Source organism: Panulirus ornatus, chromosome 9, assembly GCF_036320965.1.
Source record: "Panulirus ornatus isolate Po-2019 chromosome 9, ASM3632096v1, whole genome shotgun sequence".
NCBI classification, from domain to species: domain Eukaryota; kingdom Metazoa; phylum Arthropoda; class Malacostraca; order Decapoda; family Palinuridae; genus Panulirus; species Panulirus ornatus.
In genome coordinates, this window is record NC_092232.1 from 29,760,446 (window position 1) to 29,781,950 (window position 21,505).

The following is a 21,505-nucleotide window of genomic DNA, read 5'->3' on the forward strand; positions in this document are numbered from 1 at the left end:
GGCTGTATGGATGTGAGCTGTGGGCTTTAAATACAAGGGAACGAAAGAAATCAAATAAATTGGAAGTGAAATGCTTGAGGACCACATGTGATGTGAGGAATGACAGTGTAAGAAAAAGGTGTGGAAATAAGGTGAGTATGACTGGCAGAGCTGACCAAGATATGCTGACATGATTTTGAAACATGAAGAGGATAAGAAGAAACAGATTATTCATTTGTTTATAACTATCCCAGGCCCAATTACTATGAAAGTCATGGTGTTGCTACTGCAGCCCAAGGCTGAATTATTTCCAGCAGCAAGGAAATTTGGACTCCTTTGGAGTGAGAAGTTCTGTGATGAGAGTATTCTCCCTATGATACATCGTCAAAGCAAGTTTTCACATACAAAGCAACCCCGAGCAGTTGGAGTCCAATAATCAATGAAGAGAGACTGACTAACCACCACACCATGGACCGTAAGGGTGTAGCAGTTAGCATTACTGACCATGAGTCAGCATAGGCCACCCTGGAGTCAACCCTATAAGAGTTTAAATCCTGGGTGCAGCAATCAGCCTTCATCCAACCTGGGTGTTCATCATTCACTTGGGGCCAGTCAATAAATAGGTACCTGGTCTGGGCTGAGATGCATGAGTGTGCATTCATTACTCTGGACTATAAACATACTACATATAATCAAAATTAAAAGACAGGGTAACATTGTAGTAAAACTATCTCCCCATAACATACAGATAGTAATTATATGTCTTAGAAATGGATGGAGCAAGGGTGAGGGGCAGAACACAAAAAAAAAAAAAAAATGGAAGGATGGAGTGACAGAGGCTTCAGGTTACTATGGCCTCAACTTGCAAGAGGGTGAAAGCCATGTATGGTGTACAGGTAACTGGAGCAATTTCATATATGGGGACTCACATGATGGCAATGGGCTGAATCAAGGTATATGAAGTGGTCAAAGAAAAGCACAAAAAGGTCAGCAAGGTTTGGCTATGGATAAAGGACTAAAGTTTCAGGGTATTAAATATGAGAATTAAAGAGTGGAAGTGAGCAAATGTAGCCATTCTTCTTCTTCTATAACTGGCACTACCTCACTATTTGGTAAATGGCAAACTAGTCAGAAGAATCAAAATATGGGGAGTAAAAGTAAGAGTAAGGATTATTCAGAAGTAGCCTCATCTCCTTAGCGAAATGCTGTCAATGGGCTGAATCAGCGCCCTGGAAGCTGTCAGGGTTAACCATGGAATGGTTTGTGGGGCTTGGTTGTGGATGGTGAGCCCTGGTTTTGGTGTATTACATATGAGACCCAAGGAAAAGCTGAGTGCAAGTGAGGCAACGGTTGTTTGTTCATGGCACAACCCCATTAATGCAGAAAACAGCAGACAACTACAATGAAAAAGTCTCCTTAGTGATACTTGAAAGGTGTGTAGAAAGACTGATTGATTAAGGTAGAAAGATTGATTGATTAAGTAAAAAGAATTAGTGAAACCCTTGTTGGTAAAGATAAAAGCAGGTTTAGGAAGATAAAAAAAGGCATACATCAAATTTTTTGCACTTCTAGAGGCAGCTGAGAATGTTTTAGTAAAAGGATAGGTATATGCAATATACAAATGAATTTGGCAATGGCCCATGATAGATGAATAGGGAAGCACTTTGGAGAGTTATGAATGCTGTTGGGAGTTTTAATATTAGAGGCACATGTGTAAGAGTAAAAAGTGGTATGAAATTTGTGTGGGAGTGCATCAAGAATGTCTTATGCCAAAATGGTTATATAACGTTTATATGGATGGGATAACATGAACAAGGAGGACTCATGACGTGCACTAAATCACCGTATTCTCAGGTATTACTCCAGGCACCAAACAGATTACAAGCAATGACAACATTTCTGAAACACAACCCATACAATTAAAGCTACACAACCCTAGTTACAACAAAATCAATACCTACATACCACCTCCTTCCACCTGTCTCAGATATTCTCCCCAAGTGCAGAAGCTGACCAATATGCACAGTACCTAGCTATGTGGAGATTTCAGTACCTACCATCCTTCAAAGCTCAACAGTTGCACCCAAGCTCCCTGGGGGGTGAACTGAAGTACTCATATAAATCAACTGCACCCTTTCAACACGCTCAATCCACACAACCCGCCAACCTGTCACCCATTTCACCTCCTCCACCAACCAATCCTACCAGTCATTAGTTTTTGCACACCAGCACTGCATGCAAAGACCAACTGGAGCATACTATACAAATTCTACTCTGACCACATAGCCATTTTGATCACTCCTACACCTAACCTACCCAATCTACACATCCATCAAAAGCAGACTGGCCAGCATTCACAGTAATGGAATCCAAGCTCCAAAACTTCATACTCTTAATGATTTCTACCCCTATATCAATCCATGTAACATTACATCAATATCAACCAAGCCTGCAAAAAAAAAACATACACAGAAATATAACCCAAACTTCTCCCTACATGCTGCAAGCTTTATAACAAAGAAACTATCTAACACAAAACCACTCAACAGTAAAAGGAATCACAGAACAAATCCAAACTCTAAACAAAACCATCACTTAAACAAACGACTGAAACCCAAAACAACTAACTCTGGCCCACAAAACCCACAACAACAAACTCTGGCCCACATAAAAAAAAAAGCCACACCTCCCACGCCAACCCAGACCCCACTCATTACGCATTTCTGACCCAATCCAATCCCTTTTATAAGACACACGAATATACTCATGCAACACTACTTAAAAACTAGCCACAAACCAACCACACCCCTAAATCCATCCAGAAACAACTACTCACCCATCCATCACTTGCACTACATGAAATACACTACCACATGAAATACACTAATCTTAGTTAAAAAACAGAACTCTCCTACAAATGACTACAACATATCAATCCTTCATATAAGATACTTTGGTCCATGTAAAATCTAGGCGCTTACATGTATTCTTTATCACTCCACGCCACAACAGAATCCCAAACATTTGGAAGCTTGCCATCATAGCAAAAATATCATAGCCCTTGAAAACCACCCACTTTCCCCTCTTCTTACTGCCCCATAACACCTGCACAATTCTGTATCCAAACTCTCTCAAATACTGACCCATATCAGAACCATGCCAAATATCCCATTCTCATCTACACAGTAAAACTTTAGAACCAATCTCTTTACTACCACACCACACATAGAGCTCACACCACATCCTATATTATTTCAACAATCCATAAACCCATTCCACACAGTATTAGTGGCAACAGACATTAAAAAGGATTTGACACTGTCCCCAGCACTTCTCACACAAGATATTTGATACCACCCTCCACAAAAATGACAATGACCAACTTCATAGCCAACCACCAAGCAAGAGTCACTAACAAAGGCTCCATCTCAAATATCCTTAAACTTTACAAAAGAATTCCCCATACAGTAGACCTCTTTCCAATCCTCTTCAATCTATCTCTTCCAATATGACCTCCCATTACCTCCACAATACCACAGTATGAAGATTTTCTTATATGCAGATGACCATACAATCTCATCAAGGTACTCTAACATCACAGAAAAAACATGAAACATGCAACACTATATTACACAACTGCAACAGTGGCTCATCCAGAAGAAAATGTCTGCATCTCCACATCAGTCTTCAAGTCATCTTTTCAACTCCAGGCAGACATGAATCTAATGTTCACCCTCCCTTTACCTAGAATGGCCATACTCTCACTCAACAGATCACCAACTAATCTACACATCACATACAACACACAGATGCAATTCATTCCCTAGAACACAAACATCAACATAAAATCAACAAACAAAATGCTCTGGTCATCCACACAGTCACAAGTAAATATAACACATGAGGAATGAGTGGGAAGTATTCTTTCTCACCTATCCCCTGGATATATATATATATATATATATATATCTATATATATATATATATATATATATATATATATATATATATATATATATATTATCCCTGGGGATAGGGGATTAAGAATACTTCCCACGTATTCCCTGCGTGTCGTAGAAGGCGACTAAAAGGGGAGGGAGCGGGGGGCTGGAAATCCTCCCCTCTCGTTTTTTTTTTTTTTTTTTTTTTTTTTTTTTTTCAAAAGAGGGAACGGAGAATTGGGCCAGGTGAGGGTATTCCCTCAAAGGCCCAGTCCTCTGTTCTTAACGCTACCTCGCTAATGCGGGAAATGGCGAATAGTTTGAAAGAAAGAAAATATATATATATATATATATATATATATATATATATATATATATATATATATATATATATATATATATATATATATCCCTGGGGATAGGGAAGAAAGAATACTTCCCACGTATTCCCTGCATGTTGTAGAAGGCGACTAAAAGGGAAGGGAGCAGGGGACTGGAAATCCTCCCCTCTAGTTTTTTTTTTTTTAATTTTGCAAAAGAAGGAACAGAGAAGGGGGCCAGGTTAGGAAATTCCCTCTAAGGCCCAGTCCTCTGTTCTTAACGTTACCTCGCTAATGCGGGAAATGGCAAATAGTATGAAAGAAAGAATATTTATCTATTTTGCTTTGTCGCTGTCTCCCACATTAGCGAGGTAGCGCAAGGAAACAGACAAAAGAATGGCCCAATCCACTCACATACACATGTATAGACATACACGTCCAAACACGCAACTATATATACCTATACATCTCAACGTATACATATATATACACACAAAGACATATACATATATACACATGTACATAATTCATACTGTCTGCCCTTATTCTTTCCATGAAATAACAACCCCCTCCCCCCGCATCTGCTCTCTCAACCACACTCTTTTTATTACCACACATCTCTCTTACCCTATTATTACTTACTTGATCAAACCACTTCACACCACATATTGTCCTCAAACATCTCATTTCCAGCACATCCACCCTCCTCCGCACAACCCTATCTATAGCCCACGCCTCGCATTCATATAACATTGTTGGAACCACTATTCCCTTAAGCATTCCATTTTTGCTTTCCGAGATAATGTTCTTGACTTCCACACATTTTTCAACGCCCCCAGAACTTTCGCCCCCTCCCCCACCCTGTGACTCACTTCTGCTTCCATGGTTCCATCCGCTGCCAAATCCACTCCCAGATATCTAAAACACTTCACTTCCTCCAGTTTTTCTCCATTCAAACTTATCTCCCAATTGACTTGTCCCTCAACCCAACTGTACCTAATAACCTTGCTCTGATTCACATTTACTCTCAGCTTTCTTCTTTAGGTAGCCAATGACCTGGGAGGTATATACCTGTACTATCTGCCTGGATATTGGGTGGGTTACTGATGGCTGCGTAGTGAGCCAGCACTTCAGCGGCTATCAAGCTGCACTCCTTTGACCCAGGTAGCTGTCTTTTCTTTCTACCTCACCTACACCTAGACTGCTGTCACTCTGTCCGCTTTCTGCTAGCACCGTCTTTTGGCGAAATGATAAGTGCAATTGATAGAAGTAATGGGTAGGAACATTAGGGAGAAGTAAGTGGGAGGAGCATTACGTATTTGTAGTAGGATGTAACATTAAGCATGAATATTAGGTAGAAACATAGGCACAAGTAGGAACATTATGTATGAGCCCCTGAAAACACTGCCAGTGGCTTGTTAAGGGTGAGGTTCTATAGGATATGAAGAGGAACTGGCGTTCAACAGTTATGGACACTCTTTTGCCAAAGGGAACAGGTAATCAAAAGTACAGATAGGTAGATAGACAGGCGTGCGAAAGAGAGACTTTTGGATGTTAATGTGCTGAGAGGTGCAACTGGAGGGATGTCTGATCATTATCTTGTGGAGGCTAAGGTGAAGATTAGTATGGGTTTTCAGAAAAGAGGAGTGAATGTTGGGGTGAAGAAGGTGGTGAGAGTAAGTGAGCTTGGGAAGGAGACCTGTGTGGGGAAGTACCAGGAGAGACTGTGTACAGAATGGAAAAAGGTGAGAACAATGGAAGTAAGGGGAGTGGGGGAGGAATGGGATGTATTTAGGGAATCAGTGATGGATTGTGCAAAAGATGCTTGTGGCATGAGAAGAGTGGGAGGTGGGCTGTTTAGAAAGGGTAGTGAGTGGTGGGATGAAGAAGTAAGAGTATTAGTGAAAGAGAAGAGAGAGGCATTTGGACGATTTTTGCAGGGAAAAGATGCAATTGAGTGGGAGAAGTATAAAAGAAAGAGACAGGAGGTCAAGAGAAAGGTGCAAGAGGTGAAAAAAAGGGCAAATGAGAGTTGGGGTGAGAGACTATCAGTAAATTTTAGGGAGAATAAAAAGATGTTCTGGAAGGAGGTAAATAGGGTGCGTAAGACAAGGGAGCAAATGGGAACTTCAGTGAAGGGCGTAAATGGGGAGGTGATAACAAGTAGCGGTGATGTGAGAAGGAGATGGAATGAGTATTTTGAAGGTTTGTTGAATGTGTCTGATGACAGAGTGGCAGATATAGGGTGTTTTGGTCGAGGTGGTGTGCAAAGTGAGAGGGTTAGGGAAAATGATTTGGTAAACAGAGAAGAGGTAGTAAAAGCTTTGCGGAAGATGAAAGCCGGCAAGGCAGCAGGTTTGGATGGTATTGCAGTGGAATTTATTAAGAAAGGGGGTGACTGTATTGTTGACTGGTTGGTAAGGTTATTTAATGTATGTATGACTCATGGTGAGGTGCCTGAGGATTGGCGGAATGCGTGCATAGTGCCATTGTACAAAGGCAAAGGGGATAAGAGTGAGTGCTCAAATTACAGAGGTATAAGTTTGTTGAGTATTCCTGGTAAATTATATGGGAGGGTATTGATTGAGAGGGTGAAGGCATGTACAGAGCATCAGATTGGGGAAGAGCAGTGCGGTTTCAGAAGTGGTAGAGGATGTGTGGATCAGGTGTTTGCTTTGAAGAATGTATGTGAGAAATACTTAGAAAAGCAAATGGATTTGTATGTAGCATTTATGGATCTGGAGAAGGCATATGATAGAGTTGATAGAGATGCTCTGTGGAAGGTATTAAGAATATATGGTGTGGGAGGCAAGTTGTTAGAAGCAGTGAAAAGTTTTTATCGAGGATGTAAGGCATGTGTACGTGTAGGAAGAGAGGAAAGTGATTGGTTCTCAGTGAATGTAGGTTTGCGGCAGGGGTGTGTGATGTCTCCATGGTTGTTTAATTTGTTTATGGATGGGGTTGTAAGGGAGGTAAATGCAAGAGTCCTGGAAAGAGGGGCAAGTATGAAGTCTGTTGGGGATGAGAGAGCTTGGGAAGTGAGTCAGTTGTTGTTCGCTGATGATACAGCGCTGGTGGCTGATTCATGTGAGAAACTGCAGAAGCTGGTGACTGAGTTTGGTAAAGTGTGTGGAAGAAGAAAGTTGAGAGTAAATGTGAATAAGAGCAAGGTTATTAGGTACAGTAGGGGTGAGGGTCAAGTCAATTGGGAGGTGAGTTTGAATGGAGAAAAACTGGAGGAAGTGAAGTGTTTTAGATATCTGGGAGTGGATCTGTCAGCGGATGGAACCATGGAAGCGGAAGTGGATCATAGGGTGGGGGAGGGGGCGAAAATTTTGGGAGCCTTGAAAAATGTGTGGAAGTCGAGAACATTATCTCGGAAAGCAAAAATGGGTATGTTTGAGGGAATAGTGGTTCCAACAATGTTGTATGGTTGCGAGGCGTGGGCTATGGATAGAGATGTGCGCAGGAGGATGGATGTGCTGGAAATGAGATGTTTGAGGACAATGTGTGGTGTGAGGTGGTTTGATCGAGTAAGTAACGTAAGGGTAAGAGAGATGTGTGGAAATAAAAAGAGCGTGGTTGAGAGAGCAGAAGAGGGTGTTTTGAAATGGTTTGGGCACATGGAGAGAATGAGTGAGGAGAGATTGACCAAGAGGATATATGTGTCGGAGGTGGAGGGAACGAGGAGAAGAGGGAGACCAAATTGGAGGTGGAAAGATGGAGTGAAAAAGATTTTGTGTGATCGGGGCCTGAACATGCAGGAGGGTGAAAGGAGGGCAAGAAATAGAGTGAATTGGAGTCATGTGGTATACAGGGGTTGACGTGCTGTCAGTGGATTGAAGCAAGGCGTGTGAAGCGTCTGGGGTAAACCATGGAAAGCTGTGTAGGTATGTATATTTGCGTGTGTGGACGTGTGTATGTACATGTGTATGGGGGGGGGGGGCATTTCTTTCGTCTGTTTCCTTGCGCTACCTCGCAAACGCGGGAGACAGCGACAAAGTATAAAAAAAAAAAAAAAAAAAAAAAAAAAAGGTAGATAGATAGATGGATAGATAGGCAAATATGTAAATGATAACCATAAATGATAAGTACCACTAAGTAAATTTTCATCATATGGCACAACCCCCCCTTGCCTCCCCCTTCCCCCATGTGTAAATTTATGTAAATGTGTATAAATTATGTAAATGTATTTAAAAAGGTGGAAGGTAGGCAGATTAGAAAGGGTAGTGAGAGGTGGGATGAAGAAGTGGGATTGTTAATGAAAGAGAAGAGAGAGGCGTTTGGATGATTTTTGCAGGGAAGTAGTGTGAATGACTGGGAGAAGTATAAAAGAAAGAGGCAGGAGGTCAAGAGAAAGGTGCAAAAGGTGAAAAAGAGGGCAAATGAGAGTTGGGGTGAGAGAGTATCATTAAATTTTAGGGAGAACAAAAAGATGTTTTGGAAGGAGGTAAATAAAGTGCATAAGACAAGACATTGGTGAAGGGGAATAATGGGGAGGTAATAACAAGTAGTGGTAAAGTGAGAAGGAGATGGAGTGAGTATTTTGAAGGTTTGTTGAATGTGTTTGATGATAGAGTGGCAGATATAGGATGTTTTGGCCGAGGTGGTGTGCGAAGTGAAAGGGTCAGGGAGAATATTCTGGTAAACAGAGAAGAGGTAGTGAAAGCTTTGTGGAAGATGAAAGCCGGTGAGACGGCAGGTTTGGTTGGTATTGCAGTGGAATTTATCAAAGAAGGGATGAATGTGTTGTTGACTGGTTGGTAAGGATATTCAATGTATGTATGGCTCATGGTGAAGTGCCTGAGGATTGGCGGAATGCACGCATAGTGCCATGGTACAAAGGCAAAGGGGATAAGGTTGAGCGTTCAAACTACAGAGGTATAAATTTGTTGAGTATTTATTCCTGGGAAATTGTAAGGGAGGGTATTGATTGAGAGGTTAAAGGCATGTACAGAGCATTAGACTGGGGAAGAGCAGTGTGGTTTCAGAAGTGGTATAGGATGTGTGGATCAGGTGTTTGCTTTGGAATGTATGTGAGAAATACTTAGAAAATTAGAGGGACTTGTATGTAACATTTATGGATCTGAAGAAGGCATAGGATAGAGTCGATAGAGATGCTTTGTCGAAGGTATTAAGAGTATATGGTGTGGAAAGTTAGTTGCTAGAAGCAGTGAAAAATTTTTATCAAGAATGTAAGGCATATGTACAAGTGGGAAGAGAGGAAAGTGATTAGTTCCCAGTGAATTGTCGGTTTGTGGCAGGGGTGCGTGATGTCTCCATGGTTGTTCAATTTGTATATGGATGGAGTGGTTAGGGAGGTGAATGCAAGAGTTTTGGAGACAGGAGCAAGTATGCAGTCTGTTCTGGATGAGAGGGCTTGGGAAGTGAGTCAGTTGTTCTTTGCTGATGATACACTGCTGGTGGCCGATTCGAGTGAGAAACTGAAGAAGTTGGTGACTGCATTTGGTAAAGCGTGTGAAAGAAGAAAGCTGAGAGTAAATATGAAGAAGAGCAAGGTTATTAGGTTCAGGAGGGTTGAGGGACAAGTCAATTGGGAGGTAAGTTTGAATGGACAAAAACTGGAGGAAGTGAAGTGCTTTAGATATCTGGGAGTGAAATTAGCAGCGGATGGAATCATGGAAGCGGAAGTGAGTCACAGGATGGGGGAGGGGGTGAAGGTTCTGGGAGCGATGAAGAAAGTGTGGAAGGCAAGAACGTTATCTCGGAAAGCAAAAATAGGTATGTTTGAAGGAATGGTGGTTCCAACAATGCTATATGGTTGCATTGCATGGGCTATAGACAGGGTTGTGTGGAGGAGGGTGGATGTGTTGGAAATGAGATGTTTGAGGACAATATGTGGTGTGAGGCGGTTCGATCGAGTAAGTAATGAAAGGGTAAAAGAGATGTGTGGTAATGAAACGAGTGTGGTTGAGAGAGCAGAAGAGGGTGTTTTGAAATGGTTTGGTCTCTGGAGAGAGCGAGTGAGGAAAGATTGACAAAGAGGATATATGTGTCAAAGATGGAGGGAATGAGAAGTGGAAGACCAGATTGGAGGTGGAAGGATGGAGTGAAAAAGATTTTGAGCAATCAGGGCCTGAACATACAGGAGGGTGAAAGGTGAGCAAGTTATAGAGTGAATTGGAACGACGTGGTATACCGGGGTCAACGTGCTATCAATGGATTGAACCAGGGCATGTAAAACATCTGAGGTAAACCATGGAAAGTTTTGTGGGGCCTGGATGTGGAAAGGGAGCTGTGGTTTCAGTGCATTACACATGACAGCTAGAGACCGAGTGTGACCGAATGTGACCTTTGTTGTCTTCTCCTAGCGCTATCTCTCGTGTGTGTGGGGGGAGGGGGGTGCCATTTCATGCAGGGTGGCGACAGGAATGAATGAAGGCAGCATGTATGAATTATGTACATGTGTATATACGTATATGTCTGTGTATGTATACGTTGAAATGTATAGGTATGTATATGTGCGTGTGTGGGCGTTTATGTATATACATACATGTGTATGTGTATAGGTGGGGCCATTCTTTCATCTGTTTCCTTGTGCTACCTCACTAACGCGGGAGACAGCGACTAAGTATAATAAAAAAAAATAATAGAGTATAAATTTATACTCCATGTAGATCGTAAACATGAACAGGGATTAAGGCTCATCCTTACTACATCCCCTCCTCACCCTTGCATCACCTCAATGGATGAGCTATACATTAAGTACAGTAGTGATGTACCATGACTATACAAGGTACATTAATTCACTTGTTTGTTTGTATTCTTTAGTTTTATATGTATCTCTTTAATTTCTTAATGGGAAACAAAATTTAAAGACCTTGTTTTAAGTCTATTTGGTGAGCAACTTTTAGAGAGTCACTTGGCCTTTAAGGATTAAAGGAATCATGTCAATATAACTAAATGTCACTGAAAACAAACAGTTTAGTTATGCTGACTACATATCTTAAAAATAAACATGAATACTGCTTACTTCATATCTTAAAAATGTGTTTAAAAAGTTCTACAGGAACATCCAATCATTAAAGCAAGCAAAATTGTTGACTCACCAAACTGTAGATAATGAGTGCTATGCTGAAGACTATCCACTTTGGAGATAACAGCAGAAGAGATGTCCAGTACAGACAAGTCCACTTTTTTCACTTCTAATTCTTCCCAAATCTTGCAACTAACTAAAATGAGATGATAAAATACATGTATACAAACATATGATACTATGTTTTATCCTGAAAACAAAACTGAATGTGAATTGATTCTCACCAACACTGAAATATAGATAATTCATTGATATAAGACTGATAATGGGTGACTGCAAAGTATAGCCAAGTCCTGGTGAAAAAACTGAAGCTATCACAGTCAATGCATACAGATGCCAACAGTTTTTGTTGAATCAAGTAAGGAGTTGCATGTGCATTGCATGACTCTTCTGCCAATGAGAGGGAGGGCTCTGGCAGCAGTAGTAACAACTACTTCCATGACCTTTCCCTCTCCCTCTTTTTCTATTAACTATACCAACATTCGTGGGCTCTCTAGTAACCTCCCCTCAGTTGAACACCATCTGTCTAATACCTCTCCTAATATCTTACTACTCTCTGAGACACTGTTGTCTCATGATGTTCTCACTAGTCCCTTTTTCATATCTAACTATAACCTCCACTCACGATTACGATTCAAAGGTGTTGTTTGTGCTTATTCCAACATAAGCACACTTGTTGCATGCCTCAAGGACCTTGAGTCTCCAAACTTTAATGTTATTTGGCTCAAGGTCTGTCTCCCTACTACCACACTTTTCCTCTGTTTTGCCTATTGCTCTCCTAATTCTACAAATCTTATATCCTTCCTTGACAATCTAAACTCTTGCCATAAGACTGTGACATCCTCTCACCTGCAAGCTGAGATCCTCTACCCCAGGGATTTCAACATTTACCATAGGGGATGGGTGAACTCCTCCCATATAGATGGTGGAGGGATCAAAGCCCTAATGTTCTCCATTCTCAATGATTTAGGGCAAAACATCTCCCAACCAACCCATATACCTGTATGCTGTGACCATCCTCCTAATATTCTGGATTTTTTTCCATCTCTAGTCTATCTCACTGTAAATACACAATTGTGCCCAATTGGTTCATCTGATCACATTTTCATAAATGTATCTATTCTAATGGCACCTCCCCCTCCAGCAGCCCCTTTTAGGAATAAATACTGGCACCTGAACAAAGCTGACTGAAATAACTTACATAACTTTTCTCACTTTCCTTGGGTAAATTGCTGTCTCTTATGTAGTGGTGTTTCTGTCTCCATCAAGCACATAGCAGAGGTTATTCTAGTGGGAATGGAAGTAATTGTCCCCTCTTCCTCCAAGAATATTTCTTCAACCAATCCATGGTTCAACCATTCCTGTTCTGAAGCAATGTAGACAAAGGGTCAGGCTTGGAAAAACTCTCCTTCCTCTGGCTCCCATTCAACTTTTATCACTGCTGTAAGCACGATATCCGTGAGGCAAAACGTTCGTTCATTCAAAGGAAGTGTGATAACCTCTCCTTGTCATCCACTGATAGGTCTTTCTGGTCTCAAGCTAAGAGCATCTCTAACAACTCCTGTTGCTCTACCTTTCCTTCACTTTTTCATTCTGATGGTACTATAGCTCTCTCTCTCTCCCATTGACAAAGCAATTCTCTTTGGTTCCCATTTCTCCTCTAACTCCACCTTGGATGACTCAAACATTCCTTCAACCCCTGATGCTCCTTTTACTAATCCCATGTCTCTTCCTGTAATTTTTTTTTGGACTGTCCAAAATGCACTTCTTTCTCTGGATACAAGCAAGGCTTATGGTCCTAATGGCATCCATCCCCATGTACTGAAAAAGCATGCCTCTGAACTTTTACCTGTGCTTGCTCATCTTTTCCGTTTCAGTTCAAAAACCAAAACTTTTCCTTCTTCTTGGAAACATGCTTTGATACATCCCATCTCTAAGAAGGGTGATCGTTCTGACCCCTCCTTAACTCCCACATCCTTAAATACCTTGAAAATCACAGTCTCCTCTCTGATCACCAGCATGGCTTCCATTAGGCAAGACGCACTGGTGATATTCTTTCCTATCTTACTAACATCTGGTCATAATCCCCGATATTTTGGGGAGTCAAATGTGGTTGCCCTTGACATATCTAAGGCTTTTGATAGGGTGTGGCATTGGAGTCTCATCTCTAAGCTCCCTTCTTTTGGCTTCCTTCCCTTACTTTGCTCCATATCTAGCTTCCTCTCCAGCCAATCTATCTCTGTGGTTGTCAATGTATCAGCCTCCCCCCTTTTCTCCATCAACAGCAGTATCCCTCAAGGTTCTGTCCTATCCCTGACACTTTCTCTCCTTTTTTTTTCAATGATTCCCTTCCCTTCACAAATAATTCAATGCACTCATACACTGACGAGTCAACACTGCATTCATCCACATCCTTTAATTCTGCTCCCTCTTCTCTCATCAATCTGCATCTCATTTTAACACATCTTCCTCAATAACTCAGACTTGGACAGGATATCTCAGTGAGGTACACAAAATCTTGTTAAGTTTATTTTCTCCAAGACCCAATTCCTACCCATCTCTATCAAAAACTCCTCACAACTCTTGTTCTCTCCTTTGACGGTTCTGTAATTCCACCTCTTGACTCAATGAACATACTTGGTATTACAGTAACATCCACTCTTCCTTGGAAACTCCACATTACGGGAATAACCAAGTCTGCCTCTAAGAAACTGGGTGTCCTGTTTAGATGTCAAAACTTCTTCTCTTCTGAGTAGCTGCTCCATTTATACAAGGGATCGATTCATCCTTGTATGGAGTACTGCTCTCACTTTTGGGGTGGTTCTAGCTCTGTATCCTTACTACAAAGAGTAGAGTCAAAAGTATTCCAACTTATAAACTGTTCTAGGCTAACTTCCATACCTGACCCTTTTGCCCTATGCCATAATGTTGGTTCACTTTCCCTCTTCTATAGGTATTACTTTGGTTTTTGCTCCTGAGAGCTGGCTGCTTGTGTGCCTCCACCACTAACAAGACCACGCAAAATCAGCAAGCTGGTGCGTCACATGATTATTGTGTGGCCATAGGCAATTCAAGGATGGGCCGTTTTGATACATGCTTCTTTTTCTACATATCAAAGCTTTGGAACTCTCTATCTCCACAATAACTATGACCTGGCACATTTCAAAAGACAGGTCTAAATACTTTCCCTTGACTTTTTTTTTCCATTTGCGCTACCTCGCAAATGCGGGAGACAGCGACAAAGCAAGATAAATAAATAATTTCAATTGAGGCCTGGCCTTGATGTGGGCTTTTGTCAGTGACTGGAGCCTTCAACATGAAAGAATTATGAGTATCTATGACAAAATTTTGCCATAATGGCAAGGCTAGTATGAAGTTTTCACTGCTTGTCTGACCTGATGCAACTCTCATAACTGTCAACCTAAGGTTCATCAGAGATCAATTTGAGCTATTTCTTCAAGTGTTAAGCCATTTCCAGTCTCCTTAAAATGTATTATCATTTTTTATTTTGCTTTGTCGCTGTCTCCCGCATTTGCGAGGTAGCACAAGGAAACAGACGAAAGAAATGGCCCAACCCACCCCCATACACAATGTATACACACACACGTCCACACACGCAAATATACATACCTATACATCTCAATGTACACATATATATACATACACAGACACAAACATATATACTCATGCACACAATTCACACTGTCTGCCCCCATTCACTCCCATCGCCACTCGCCACACATGGAATACCTTCCCCTACCCCCTCGTGTGTGCGAGGTAGCACTAGGAAAAGACAACAAAGGCCCCATTCGTTCACACTCAGTCTCTAGCTGCCACGCAATAATGCCCGAAACCAAAGCTCCCTTTCCACATCCAGGCCCCACACAACTTTCCATGGTTTACCCCAGACGCTTCGCATGCCCTTAAAAATGTATCTTTAGTATTTCCTTGTATGTTTCTTATTTCTCTTGTTTTCTTGTTTTTTTTTGTCGCTGTCTCCTGCATTTGTGAGGTATAATGAATAGATATAGATCCCTGGGGATAGGGGTGAAAGAATACTTCCCACGCATTCCTCGCGTGTCGTAGAAGGCGACTAGAGGGGACGGGTGCGGGGGGGCCAGAAATCCTCCCCTCCTTGTATTTTTTAACTTTCTAAAATGGGAAATTTCTCTTGGTACTTCACTAAATAATCTTTCTAACTTTTTTGGTACGTTCCAAGTTATTTCTCCAGACTTGGTAATTCTGCACATTCACCTCTAATGTGCTCCTAACCCTTAGATTCAAAACTGGAAGGCATACACATCTGACTGTCCTGGAAGTGCTGGGATTTGTAATAGCAGTGTTGATCTTTGTTATCTTTCAACTAATCCATCAATATTATAGTATCTGTATGGCTATAGCGTCTAGGTGTCAACATGCTCACTTCCCATATAAAGGCAGCTGAGTAGCAACACAGTTACACTCCTTTACACTTCCTCTGAAGGAACTATGCATTCATTACAGCTCTATGCTAGGGCGATGTAAGGTGTATTACCTCACACTTTTGTTTACATTTATATCTTTCATTCTACAATGGGAAACAGAAATTATGAGAGTACACCTTCCTCCAACACTCCTCTGGAAATCTATGCACATACTGCAGTACTATATAGCCACAGAAGAAATATTAACTCACTTGTCTGTACAGTTCCTCGACTTTTATATTATTTCTTTCATCTCATAACGGGAAACAGAAATTATGAAGGAGCACATCCTCCTCCACCCTTCCCAACACCCCTCTAAAGGATCTACACATTTCTCTGACCTTGTGAATTATATCAGCTCCCTTTTTCACATATATCCCCTACTTTTACATACATTTCTTTCATTTCGTAACGAAAAAACAAAAAATCTTATGTGTCTGTTTTTTGTCCAAACTGTGAGCATATTTCTGTCACCCAGTATTTAATCCTTTAACTGCTAGAATCATCAAATGACAACACACAGTTTGCAGCTGTTATCATAAAATAATTTTACATTACCAATACCAAACACATTTGAGTTCCCAACTAATGTTTGATTCATCATTTATTCATCAATATCATCAACAGAGAAGGATACAAATACCACAAGCTACAAACAACTAAACAGAGCATCATAAAAGGTGTATATCATGCAAAATCACACTCTGTATGAAAAGTTTTTCCACCAGGAAATGAAAAATTAGTTAGTCTAAGAAAAACTTATACCTCTGCAGTTTGAACATTCGGTACCATATCTATATCTATTCATTATACTTAACGCTGTTTCCTGCGTCAAGGAGGTAGCACAAGGAAACAGATGAAGAATGGCCTAACCACTCATATATACATAAACGCCCATATACATACATATACAACTCAACGTATACAAACATATACATACGCAGACATATACATATATACACAGGTACATATTCATACTTGCAGCCTTCATCTATTCCCGTCGCCACTCCACATATTCATACTTGCGGCCTTCATCTACTCCCGTCGCCACCCCACCACACACTCTCCAAAACTCTTGCATTCACTTCCCTAATAACTCCATCCATAAACAAATTAAACAATCATGGAGATATCACACACCCTTGCCACAAACCAACATTCACTGGAAACCAATCACTTTCCTCTCTTCCTACTCATACACATGCCTTATATTCTTGGTAAAAACCTTTCACTGCTTCTAGCAACTTACCTCCCACACCATACACTCTTTAAAACCTTCCACAAAGCATCTCTATCATCCCTATCATATGTCTTCTCCAGATCCATTAATGTTTCATACAAATCCATCTGTTTTTCTAAGTATTTCTCACATAAATTCTTCAAAGCAAACACCTGATCCACACATCCTCTGACACTTCTGAAACCACACTGCTCTTCCCTAATCTGATGCTCTGTACATGCCTTTATCCTCTCAATCAATACCCTCCCATATAATTTCCCAGGAATACTCAACAAATTTATACCTCTGTAATTTGAACACTCACCTTTATCCCCTATGCCTTTGTACATTGGCACTATGCATGCATTCTACCAATCCTCAGGCACTTCAATATGATCTATACATACAATGAATATTCTTACCAACCAATCAACAACACAGTCATCCCTTTTTTAATAAATTCTCCTGCAATACCATGCAAACCCGCAGCCTTGCCGCCTTTCATCTTCTGCAAAGCTTTTACTACCTTTTCTCTGTTCACCAAATCATTCTCCTTGACCCTCTCACTTCACACACCACCCCAGCCAAAACACCCTATATCTGCCACTCTATCATCAAACACATTCAACAAACCTTCAAAATGCTCACTCTATCTGCCACTCTATCATCAAACACATTCAACAAACCTTCAAAATGCTCACTCCATCTCCTCACTTCATCACTACTTGTTACTAGCTCCCCATTTGCCCCTTCACCAATGTTCCCATTTGTTCTCTTGTCTTACACACATTATCTACCTCCTTCCACAACATCTTTTTATTCTCCCTAAAATTCTCCCTAACTCTCATTAGCCCTCTTTTTCTCTTCTTGCGCCTTTCTCTTGACCTCCTGCCTCGTTCTTTTATACATCTCCCAGTCATTTGCACTACTTCCCAGCAAAAATCTTCCAAGTGCCTCTCTCTTCTCTTTCACTAACAACCTTACTTCATCCCATCGCTCACTACCCTTTCTAATCTGCCTACCTCCCACCTTTCTCATGCCAAATGCATCTTTTGCACTAGCTATTGCTGATTCCCTTAATACATCCCATTCTTTCCCCACTCCCCTCATGTCATTTGCTCTCACCTCTTGCCACTCTCCACTCAATATCTCCTGGTACTTCCTCACACAAGTCTCCTTTCCAAGCTCACTCACTCTCACCACTCTCTTCTCCCCAATATTCTCCCTTCTTTCATGAACACCTCTACAAATCTTCACCTTCACCTCCAAAAGATAGTGATGAGACATCCCTCTGGCTGCCCCTCTCAGAACATTTACATCCAAAAGTCTCTCTTTTACATGCCTATCAATTAACACACAATCTAATAATGCCCTTTGACCATCTCTCCTACTCACATATGTATACTTATGTACATCTCTCTTTTTAAACCAGGTATTCCCAATCACCGCTCCTTTTTCAGCACACAAATCCACAAGGTCTTCACCATTTCCATTTGCAACACTGAACACCCTATGTACACCAATTATACCCTCAACTGCCACATTACTCACCTTTGCATTCAAATCACCCATCACTATAACCCGGTCTCGTGCATCTGAGCTGCTAACACACTCACGCACTTGCTCCCAAAACACTCGCCTCTCATGATCTTTCTTCTCATGTCCACATGCATAGACACTAATAATCACCCCTTTCTCTCCAACCACTTTCAGTTTTACCCATATCAATCTAGAATCTACTTTCTTACACTATCACATACTCCCACAATCCCTGCTTCAGGAGAAGTACTACTCCTTCCTTTGCTCTTGTCCTCTCACCAACCCCTGACTTTACTCCCAAGACTATCCCAAACCACTCTTCCCCTTTACCCTTGAACTTCATTTCACTCAGAGCCAAAACATCCAAGTTCCTTTCCTCAAACATACTACCTATCTCTCCTTTCTTCTCATCTTGGTTACATCCACACACATTCAGACACCTCAATCTGAGCCTTCGAGGAAGATGAGCACTCCCCACTTGACTTGTGTTTCCCCTTTTAGAAATTAAATATACAAGGGGGGTTCCAGCCCCTCGCTCCCGCCCCTTTAGTTGCCTTCTACAACATGCAGGGAATACATGGAAAGTATTCTTTCTCCCCTATATCTGTATATCTATATATCAAAGGGCGGCCATGGCAAAATAGTCTCCACTTATCCCTGTCCTTACATGTCTCCATAAGAGACACCATTCCATGCAGTCTTCCACTATTTCTCTACCCCCAGTATTCCTCCATCCTATTTGCCCATGTCAGTGCAGGTCTTCCACTCACACCAACCCCCATAAACTCTCCTTGTAAACTTCCAGTCTTGCATTCTTTCCACATGCCTAAACCACCTCAAAGTATTACATTTCACCCATTCTGCCACTCCACAATTCATTCTCTTTGCATTCCCTGCCACACTACATCTCTCCCACACCCTTTCATTTCTTTCTTTATTACATTTAATCACATCATGTGCTCTTCTCAAACAGCTCATTTCCACAGGCTGGATTATTGACATCTGTGACTCATTCCATGTCCATGTTCTGGCTGCATAGATGAGGGTTGGGAAAAATATGTTCTCCCTTAATCCTCTCTTCACTTCCATAATTAGATCTCTACCCTTCATTATTCTATTAAGGGTCCCAATGACTCTTCTACCCTGAACTGCTCTCTCCCTTATCTCTCCTTCCACATCACAACACTTAACTAAGACAGCTTCTAGATACTTAAATGCTCTCACTTCTTCCAGTCTTTCTCCACTCATATCCGCAGCACAATTCAGTACACTTTCTTCTCTTACTCTATTTGATTAAAGATAAATTTAGATTATGAAATAAATGACAACAAATTCTTGTTCCTAGATTACAGGCAAGCAAATTTTGAAAACATGAAACACAAAATTCAAAGTACCAATTAGACAACACTCCTTAATATTCACACAATACAGGAAATGTGAATTATTGCTAAAAACTCACTACTCAGGATTGAAAACAAACATATTCCACGAACTACGAGAACTTGCAATATTTCAAAACCATCATGGATGAATAGGAGAACAAAGGACTATTTTGCCAAAAGAAAAAAAACATAAGAAATTCAAATCAACGGTAAATGATGAAAATCGCCAGGAATTAATCAAAATCCATAGAGAGTGTAAGGTCATAAGACATAGTGAATGCAAGGAAGAAAAAAGAATTTCCTTGAAAGTTAAGAATAATCCAAAGGAATTCTTCAAATAATTAAGACAAAGAAATACGGTAAAAAAAAAGGAATTAGACCATTATGAAATGAACATGACTAACTAGTGATGACAAGGAAATGGCTACCAAACTAAATAATTATTTTAACTGCTTATTCATAACAGAAGAAACATCTCGAATACTGCAACCAATGAAAATACCTCAAGAATCTGATGAAGGAGAGTTGGAGGTTTGAGAAATAAAGAGCTCTAAAGTATTCAAATACCTGGACCAATCAAATCATAAATCCAACAGCCCAGATAACTTAGCTCCAAGATTTTGAAGGGAGGTCAGGAGACAGCTGATATACCTTATATCAAAAATATTCAACAAATACCTTTTGGATGGTCAGGTGCTGACGAGAAACAAGCAAATGTTACTCCTGTATATATATCAAAAAGGATATTAATAAAGGGTCTTGAACTCCTGCCCAATTAGTCTTACGTCAGTATTAGGTAAAACGATGGGATAAATAATACGGGATAGAACTGTCATATTTCTAGTAAATCACAAATTATATTAGACAAACAAATTTGCTGGAATTTCTTAATGTTATTTATCAGAATTGGGACAAAAAGTACCTTCTAATGTAGTATACTTAGATTTACAAGATTTTCGATACAGTATCTCACAAGAGACTTTTACTTAAACTCAAAGCACACAGAATCAGCGAAGAACTCTGTACATGGATCAGAGACTGGCTTACCAGAAAAAAGCACAGTAGTATTAAATGGCAAATCCTCAGATTGGCTGAATGTAACGAGTGGTGTGCCACAGGGGTCGGACCTAGGCCCATTTCTTTTCACAACATACATTAATAACCTAGAACTCTGTCTCATATCTAAGATCTCCAAATCTACTGACAATACTAAACCTGGAGGTAGAGCTGTAAACAGGTGGGACTGCGAAATGAATGTGAATGAGAGAGATCTTAACTTATACAGAAGGCAAATGAAGTCTAATTAGACAAGTCAGAAGTTATGCACCTTGGAGACAAGAATACTCGTTATGACTACAAACTATTCAGAAACTCTCTAACTAAAGCAAATGAAGAAAAGGACCTTGAGGCTGTCATCAGCAACAATCTGAAGTACACTAAACAGTGTCAAGCAACATGTAAAAAGGGCAACCAAATGTTAGGTTTCATAGCCAAGAACTTAGATTACAAGACACCAGAAAAAATTCTCACACTTTATTATTCTCTAGTAAGACCACATCTTGAAAATGTAGTCCAGTTTTGGTCTCTAAACTATAAAAGAGATGA

The 21,505-nt window shown here is 40.6% G+C and overlaps 1 protein-coding gene across 15 annotated transcripts in view; it reads right to left on the reverse strand.

Annotated features, from left to right (window-relative positions):
* The window catches only part of phtf (putative homeodomain transcription factor), a 260,330-nt gene that overhangs the window by 71,646 nt on the left and 167,179 nt on the right, over window positions 1-21,505 (reverse strand). For all 15 annotated transcript variants that reach the window (XM_071664936.1, XM_071664929.1, XM_071664942.1 and 12 more), the window contains one exon: window positions 11,311-11,433. In XM_071664936.1, the coding sequence (XP_071521037.1) occupies window positions 11,311-11,433 (123 nt within the window). The remainder of the gene's footprint in view (window positions 1-11,310; window positions 11,434-21,505) is intronic.